Below are 10139 nucleotides of genomic sequence, written 5' to 3'. Positions count from 1 at the left end.
ATATATTTCTTTCGGGGACAGTCGATCTGTAGTGGTCCAACTTTCTAATATCACTTCAATAATGCTCATTGCTTTCGCTCATTCCCCGCCCACGTCCCCGTCAGTGAGTTTTGACGTGTTATTGACGCGTTATTGAAGTGATATTTTCTTTGATCGAAAGGTTTTAATGCCTTTTTGGAAAGGTCTGAAACCGCCAATATTATTATCTATGCACGATGAGCAAAAGATGAGTGTCCGTCACTTTCAAAGATTCGGGTATATACTGTACCAATATATTTGTAAATGGGAAAGTAAAAACTCACACTTTTTATTTAGGTGTTGATAAGTTTGGCATTATCACTCTTGCTCCTATCCTTTCCATCAAATATCAAATGATAAATATCAGTTTTATTAAATAATAATAAAAAACTATTTTTCAATTCGATCTAATGACTCCTATAAAGTGGCAATCTTGCAATTTTTTTAAAGGAGCTAATAACTTTGATTTTACCAAGTATTCTGCATTCTTGGTTGTATGCTTTCCGTTAAATGTCAAATATTAATATGATCCAATAATTAAAATAAATTTCAATTCGATCTAATGACCAGTATTTATCCTTTCCATTAAATATTAATTTTACCAAGTAATAATTAAAATCTTAATTTTCTATTCGATCTAATGACCTGTATTTATCCTTTCCATTAAATATTAATTTTACCAAGTAATAATGAAAATCTTAATTTTCTATTCGATCTAATAACCTGTATTTATCCTCGTGTAACTCCCACTTCCGCGAACGATATTTGAATTATTCCTTTATTCTCACATTCTCAGACAATAAACTTCCCACTTGCACATTCTAACATCATTCTTTTTGCATTTATATCCTTCCTGTACAACTCCAACATCCGTGTCAACACATCGGTTATTCTAAGGTCCATTATTTTTAAGTTATTATGCAGCTCCAACATCCGCGTCAACCTTTAAGTCTCTTTCGTACGGTTGAACAATCTTCTAACTGCAGCTGAACTTTGGACAATATTAATATTTTCTCAGCCACTGCACTTCATATCAAATGCATTTCTTTTATTTACTGTTCCTTTGTGTCATTAACCGGAGATACTCAGTAAAGTTGCAAATGACCGACGAATGAGTCAGCATACGTCCCATGAATTCTTTCGACCTTGGTATCTGCAATGTAAAACTATCTTTCAATCATTTGTTCTATGTATGCTACTCTCTCTCTCTCTCTCTCTCTCTCTCTCTCTCTCTCTCTCTCTCTCTCTCTCTCTTTATACCACTTACAATCAGATCCAAGTCACAAATGCTACTATAATTGAAACACGCCGTATTGACGCAATGTCGTCTCCATAAATTTACATACGGCCAATGAATTCCTACTGTTTCGATCTCTCTAGCCCAAAAGCATTTTTCAGCCATTTTCTCTCTATTTCACTCTTATTCCTCTCTTATCGAAGTAACGAGCTTAATCCATTTATAACCGCATTCTGAAATCTTTTTTTTTATACAACTAAAGATAACTCCTACTTCAACGCAGTAATGATTACTTGTACTCCAGCTACTCCTCTACCGCAAGCATAATCAAATATACCTACAGTTGCTCCCTTGACCAAGCAGGACAAAATGCCTTAAGTCAAGTTAGGTTTGAAAATGCTAATTAGGATACATTAATAGACTGGGACCAAGGTGTGATCCAACCTCCAGCCTACTCGGGCCGCGTGATAAAACCTACGGTCAAATAGCGCGATGTTTTACGAACGAAAATTAAAATAAATACGTTATATTTTATAAGAAATTATTGTTTGGTACTGTTTAACAAGCACAATATTTATCAATCACATTTGCGTTATAATAAACAAATAATAAATATCCCATCCTAAAAATCCTGTTTCTTTAACTCAACGCAAACTACAGTAACAACAACAACAACAACATGAACAACAACAAAAGAGTTTGTAGGCTTATTCCCCGAGTGAGTGAAAATAAACAGGAAAGGTGAATTCATTTACTAGACATACCTGAAATTCCTTCGTAGGTCCACCATTGTTCCCAGTTCCAGGTTACTGCTACGGTGTCTTTCAGAAAAAAAGAAAGAAAGAGAGGAAACAGATTATTATGAGCACTTCTAATTCTGGAAAAGAGAAAATTGAAAGCAGAAATCCCTGTAATTAAAAGTTTTCACCTTAATCTGACAAAAGATGGTTTGATTATAATGAGAAAGTTGTGTGAAATACGGTTTGATTTTAAGAGGGTTGTATTTAATACCATGAAATTAAGTGAAGGCTGGTTTCACTCTTGCTGTGTTTTTGTAAGAATATATATATATATATATATATATATATATATATATATATATATATATATATATATATATATATATATATATATATATATTATATATATATCTATATATATATAGATATAGATATATATATATATATATATATATTATATATATATATATATATATATATCTATATATATATATATATATATATATATATATATATATATATATATATATATATATATATATATATCTACATCTATATATATATATATATATGTATATATATAGTATATATATATATATATAAGACATATAAAAATATATATATATATATATAATATATATATTAGACATATAAGAAATATATATATATATATATATTATATATATATATATATATATAATTATATCAATTCAGCTACAATTGTCCTTTAATATCTAAATTCACTTTACCTCCCAAATGATATATTTTCATATATGTACCGAAGGGGAATTTTTTTTTTTTTAATTGATAATAATTTCGTCCCCCCATGGGATCGAACCACCGTCCAAGTGGACGGGGACGAAATCAGGACAGTCAGTGACGCTATCCAATCAGCCAACAGAGACGCTATAAGTTCATATCGATTCTGACCTTACAAATCACCCTCGATCTGGTGCTACGTGCTGTCAAACGCTCGAATTGGCCAACATGGTAGACGGGGTTTCATATCGATTCTAATTACGAAAGCACCCAGATCGAGGGTGATTTGTAAGGTCAGAATCGATATGAACTTATAGCGTCTCTGTTGGCTGATTGGATAGCGTCACTGACTGTCCTGATTTCGTCCCCGTCCACTTGGACGATGGTTCGATCCCATGGGGGGACGAAATTATTATCAATTAAAAAAAAAAAAAAAAAAAAAAAAAAAAAAAAAAAATCCCCTTCGGTACATATATGAAAATATATCATTTGGGAGGTAAAGTGAATTTAGATATTAAAGGACATTTGTAGCTTGAATTGATATATAAATCCATGGATCACGGTCGATGTGATAATTATTCATATATATATATATATATATATATATATATCTATATATATATATATATATATATATATATATATATATATATATATATATGTATATATTTATATATAGTACACATATATACACATATAATTGACCTTTAATTTTTGTCATTAATTTCAAAGGTTCATGTCATAAGAAATAGTTCAGCAGAGGCATCAATATTACTTTTCTCTTGAATAAAAGGGTCATGACCTTACATAAAAAAAGACTGTTCTGATATTTCCTGTGTAATGGTCGATAAAAATCACAAAAAAAGCCGTAATCTGATCAGTTAATTTTCCCATTTTAATGCTGCCAATGATATAATTAACACGATTTGACTTTCTTTTTAATGCGTATTTTTAAAATTCTGTTTATAAATGAAAAAAGGTTGCAGTCTAATCACTTAATTTTACCATGTTAATGTTGCCAATGAAATAATTAACACGTGTTATTGATAGAAAATTACAAAGAGGCCGTAATCTAATTAGTTGATTTTCCAATTTCGACGTTGCCAATGAAATCATTACTGAAAATAAAGCAAAAATCACGAAAAAGGCCGTAACCTAATTGCATAATTTGACCATATTAATGTTGCCCATAAAATAATACACGTTATTGAAATTTTTTTCTATAAATGACAATCAAGGCCGTAATCTAATTACTTGATTTTACCATGTTAACATTGCCGATGGAATAATTAACACACGTTATGAATTTTTTTTTAATAAACCACAAAAAAGTTCGTAATCTAATTAGTTAATTTTAGCATTCCGACGTTCCCGATGAAATAATTAACACATGTTATTGAATATTTTCTTTTCAAATCACAAAAAAGGCAGTAAGCTAATTATTTAATTTTATTACGTTATGTGGTTATTTATCCTGGAAAATTAGGACACGCCATCCAAAACTTATAAATTCAATAACAATCATTAACCTATAAACAGCCCGTCTATGTAATTGCTTAATTGGCACTTAAGTTTCTTGTCATAACAACATCATCCTCCTCCTCCTCCTCCAAGAGGAAAAACCTCGATAAAAGAAAAAAAGAGAAGAAGAAAAAAACTAAATTTGATCAACGAATCGCCAAAGTTTTGTATAGAGACATCGATGACGGTAAGGTCGAGCTTTCCGTTGCACCTCTATTGAATTCTGGCCTTTATCGTCCGGTTAAAATGTCCGTTTTATGATCCTTAAGAACAACTGGAGTGCCGGACATAATTGGATTTGGTCATCCGGTTTTGTTTTCCTCTCTCTCTCTCTCTCTCTCTCTCTCTTCTCTCTCTCTCTCTCTCTCTCATTTTTTGTGTGTGACTCCGATAGTATTCTTATTTAGTGCGGTGGAATTAGTCCACTCCCTGATGTTTTTCTTTAACTTTGTGTGTGTGTGTGTGAGTGTGTGTGTGTGTGTAGTCATTGAGTAACGGCATACACACACATATATACATACATAGTCTTTGCATTTACATATTAACAAGACTTATCTACATTTGAATATGTACAAAATAATACAGTGACTTACGTATGACTTTATACGTATGTGTGTGTATGTATGAGAGGGGCTTTCATGTATAATTATTCTCCATAAGAATACATGCCCAATACAATGACTTGTGTATGACTGTATGCATGTGGGAGTGAATTTCATGTATATTATTCTACATCAGATATTATACACAATAATACAATGAGCTGTGTACGATTGTATGATTCTAATATATGTATGTGTGTATAACGACGTAATCCCAGTTTTAGTAGGTCCACTAATTCTTCAACTTTATTGGATTTCGGCTACAAATCCTTCCTTTTGTAATCCCCATCTGTCATTTAAACCAGCTTCCTTTTTAAACTTATTTTTCACAATTCTTCAGTCAGCCAAGTAAAGGGCAAAAGGTCGAAAGGCCTTGCAAAACTCCATCGTTTCTCTTTCCTTCCTGGATTTTTCTTTATTTATATATCCATCAAGTTCCATATTTACGTTATGTTTCTCGTTGGACGAGTGGGTTACATGCTAGCCTACCAATCCGGTAGCCCTAGTTCGATTTTCCGCTCTGCCAATGTGGGTCCAGAGGAATTTATTTCTGGTGATTACAAATTCATTTCTCGAGATAATGTGGTTCGGATTCCACAATAAGCTGTAGGTCCCGTTGCTAGGTAACGAATTGGTTCCTAGCCGCGTAAAAATATCCAATCCTTCGGGCCAACCCTAGGAGAGCTGTTAATCAGCTCAGTGGTCTGATTAAACTACGATATACTTAACTTTTTTCATATTTATGTGATTCAGTTATACATGTATATGTATGTGATTGACTGTCAAGTATGTGTAACCTTTTTGCATTAAGGTCGACTCTTGTTTGTTTGTTTGTTTGTATGGTGTTTTTACGTTGCATGGAACCAGTGGCTATTCAGCAACGGGACCAACGGCTTTACGAGACTTCCGAACCACGTCGAGAGTGAACTTCTATCACCAGAAATACACATCTCTGACCCCTCAATGGAATGACCGAGAATCGAACTCGCGGCCACCGAGGCGACAAGCAAAGACCATGCCAACCACGCCATTGAGGCATTAAAGGTCGACTCTTGAAAGTCTATACAGAAGGTGACAAAAACTCAATAGACAGAAGCGATGTTCTGCAAGTTCTTTCTATTATTATATACTTTCCATCCATTGACTTTCCCAAAGCAAAGTTTATTTTATGCATATATCAAACCTTTCATGATTTTTATACATTTTCGTATACATATTTCCCAATCTTTGATGTTTCCAAAGCAAAGTTTATTTCATTTATATTTCCGACCTTTCATTTATTTTTTCCACTTCAGTGTCCTACGTGTTGTTATCAGACGAACATCGATGAACCAATTAGCAGTCCCCGTCCATTAAACAAAAATGTATTTCTTAGCACAAATCAACAGTTCTTTCTTGCTCTTGTGACACAGATCCACAGCGACCTTTCACCTTAGGGTGACCCTTTTCTTTCCACGGTTGTCTTTTCCTATACTTCTTCATCGCCACCCATTTTCGAAAAAAAAAAAAAAAAAAAAAAAAAAAAAAAAAGAAAAAAAAAAAAAAAAGTCTTCATTCAAGCAGAAATGAGTTGAGTAAAAACTCAAAAGATTCTTTTACGTTCGTTTTAATTGGCTCAATGGAAGCTGTATTGTCTGCTAGTTAGATAGTCTATTCTCTCTCTCTCTCTCTCTCTCTCTCTCTCTCTCTCTCTTTCTTTGATGTTGATGCTGTTTTTCTCAACGCTCTCATGATAAACTTTATTTATCCTAATCTCTCCCTCTCTCTCTCTCTCTCTCCCTCTCAATGTCTCTCACTCTCTCGTCTCTCTCCTCCCTCTCTTCCTCTCCATGATGTTGAGGTTGCTGTTTGATAACGCTGCTATGATCAACTCTCTCTCTCTCTCTCTCTCTCTCTCACAACAACCCCCACCCAACCCGCCCAAACCCCCCACCACCACCAGTCTCTCTCTCTCTCTCTTCTTTTGTAATTACACCTATTGGAATAGTTGACTTCCTCGGAGTTGATTCCACCTTTCGAACACACGTCAGCTAGAGTCTCTCTCGCTGCCACCAGATACTGACCCTTGAGGTCATCCCACAAAAGGTCGAGATTGCGTTGCACAGCCTACTGTCGGTTCGACTCCTCTGTCCAATGGCAGAGCTAAACACGGAAGTTTGTTGGTCAGGATTTTGTGTGCCCGTGGGTGAGTCCCTGACATAATAAACTTACCTGATAAAAAGAAAGGAGAGAGAGAGAGAGAGAGAGAGAGAGAGAGAGAGAGAGAGAGAGAGAGAGAGAGAGGGGAGGGGGGTATTGGGGGTTGGGTGTAATGAAAACCTGGTAGCCCCACAACACTTATACGATTATCCTCCTGTTTGTGTACCATGTAACATTTTCCGTTTTTTTATTTTTATTTTTTCTATTTTACGATCTTTTTAATTCACCTATTGATGTGTTTCTTTTTAATTTCCTGAACCTACCACACTCCCTCTCCCCACCCTCTAATTATTTTAGGGTAATAATTATGGTGCTAGTTAAAAGATTTTTTATTTTTTTTTTAACCATCAGTTAATCAACTCGAGAGAAGCCACAATGAAAGGTCTTTGGTTAGCACCAATTTCAAACACACAAACACACACACACACACACATATATATAGTATATATAACAAAATACAAATATAAACATTCTTTATTGTTATAATGATAAATTTTAAAAATCTTTGAAGAAAGGTCTTGTTGTTACATTCGATAATAATAATAATATAATAATAATAATAATAATAATAATAATAATAATAATAATAATAATAATAATAATAATAATAAAGTAAAGCAGTGGAAATTGTACCCATAATCATAGGAGCACTAGGCACGATCCCAAGAACCCTGAAAAGGAATCTAGAAAAACTAGAGGCTGAAGTAGCTCCAGGACTCATGCAGAAGAGTGTGATCCTAGAAACGGCGCACATAGTAAGAAAAGTGATGGACTCCTAAGGAGGCAGGATGCAACCCGGAACCCCACACTATAAATACCACCCAGTCGAATTGGAGGACTGTGATAGAGCAAAAAAAAAAAAAAATAAATAAATAAAATAAAATAAAATAATAATAATAATAATAATAATAATAATAATAATATCTCGAATTTGCAGTTGGAGCATTGCCACTTAATGCATTTTGAGGGTTTTCCTGTGTGGAAACTGAATCATAAATGGCACAAAACAGTTTTTCTTTGTGAAACCTCATAGTTTGTATGATGTTCATATACAGCTCGAGTTCCAACGAAATTAATTTCACCTTTGACTTATAAGTTATATATCATATTCTTCCCAGACACTGTAACAGTCCACCAGAGAGAGAGAGAGAGAGAGAGAGAGAGAGAGAGAGAGAGAGAGAGAGAGAGAGAGAGAGTTCAGAATATACTCTCAATCCAGTATCACTGTAACTCATGAGAGAGAGAGAGAGAGAGAGAGAGAGAGAGAGAGTCCCCCTGACCTAGTTATATTCCGTTTCGAAAGAGAACAGCGACAAAATTCCGGTAAAAAAAATGACAAAGGTTATTCTTCCATTTGCCCTGATCTCTTCATATTTCCTTTGGTGCATATTTGTCGAGTCGAGCAAAAAATGAAGTATGAATATTGTCCCTGCGAGAAGGGAAAAAAAAAAAAATTTGGGAAACAGACAGCAATCTCAAATCACTTCCTTGATCACCAAGAGAGAGAGAGAGAGAGAGAGAATTTGTTAACAAAAATATATCGGTTGAGGAATAGCAAGTACAAGCGATGCGAAGATGACAATAAACAGCGAAACGAATGGGGAATATATTTCGTTTTCGTGTTTGTGAAGGAAAAATGTGTATTTTATCTTACACAAACATACACACACAAACACAAACATCTCCAATTCCCCGCTGTAAAAAAAGAAAAAAAAAAAAAAGAAAAAAAAAGACGAAATGGAAAGAACTTGAAACTCTTCGTTAATTGAAACCTCTCAGTGTTATACGTCAAATCTTTCTCTATTTAAAACCGGACTCTCTAAATTATTGGAACCGTTTAACTTTTTTAGAAGACAATGTTTCAAATGGCAGAACCACGAGCTGGGATATACATATATATATATATATATATATATATATATATATATATATATATATATATATATATATATATATATATATATATATATATATCCGTTCATTTATGGATTTCTGTCTCGGTATTTTACCGCGAGAGAAACCTCTCGAATTTAACAATGAATCCTGCGATTTGCTTTGGCGATTCGGAGCAAGCGATTGCTTCAAGCAAAACTGCATTCTGCTTGCATTTCTTTACCGAGGATCGAGGGACACTCGACAGGCCGATGTGGTTTTGGGATTTCCAACAGACGTTGTTTCAAAGTGGTTTTTTGGGACTGGGGGACAGTTGTTTCTCTCGTGGATACAGGTCAGCCCGCCAATTCCTTCCATATACGTTATATATATATATATATATATATATATCTATATATATATATATATATATATATATATACATATATATATATATATATATATATATATATATATATATATATATATAGGGGTCACCTTTTCTTAAAAGTCAGGTATGTATTGGAAAAAGAGAACATTGGTCATATATATATATATATATATAATATATATATATATATATATATATATATATATATTATATATAATATATATAATATATATATAGGGGTTACCTTTCATAAAAGTCAGGTCTTGCTGGAAAAAGAGAATATTAGGTCATATATATATATATTATATATATACATACATATATATATATATATATATATATATATAATATATATATATATAATATATTTATATAGGGGTGTTACCTTTTCATAAAAGTCAGGTATGTCTTGGAAAAAGAGAATACTGAGTTTCAGCTCGAGTACTGTACATATGCTTCTATTCTGGCTTCAATAAACCTTGTCTCTTTCTAAGAGCATGAGTTGTACCGTGTTCTGGAAGGATACAATGAATAACTGATGTATGGAGGAATTCTCATATTCGCTTTGTTGTGGGAGGGGAGAAATATTCACCAACAAAAGAAACATAAGAGAGAAAATAACATCTTCGAAATGCCAGCGAGAACGTCACAATACTATTCGGAAGTAAAAGAAGAACAAGTTTTACTCTTGAATAACACGTTTAATAATAAACATAATGCTTTGGTCAGTTTGAGAGAGAGAGAGAGAGAGAAACAGACGGCGGCAATTATTCAAGAGATCTCATTGATAAGATAATTCA

The 10139-nt window shown here is 33.3% G+C and overlaps 1 protein-coding gene across 1 annotated transcript in view; it reads right to left on the bottom strand.

Moving 5' to 3' along the window:
* Positions 1-10139, bottom strand: part of LOC135212295 (carbonic anhydrase-related protein 10-like) — a 186172-nt gene that overhangs the window by 126166 nt on the left and 49867 nt on the right. Inside the window, exon 2 of the mRNA XM_064245722.1 lies at positions 2020-2076. Within this exon, the coding sequence (XP_064101792.1) occupies positions 2020-2076 (57 nt within the window). The remainder of the gene's footprint in view (positions 1-2019; positions 2077-10139) is intronic.

The sequence above is a fragment of the Macrobrachium nipponense genome, chromosome 40 (assembly GCF_015104395.2).
Source record: "Macrobrachium nipponense isolate FS-2020 chromosome 40, ASM1510439v2, whole genome shotgun sequence".
In the NCBI taxonomy this organism is placed as follows: domain Eukaryota; kingdom Metazoa; phylum Arthropoda; class Malacostraca; order Decapoda; family Palaemonidae; genus Macrobrachium; species Macrobrachium nipponense.
Note: the sequence above shows the minus strand (reverse complement) of the source record. Positions and strands in the feature narration are given on the sequence as shown.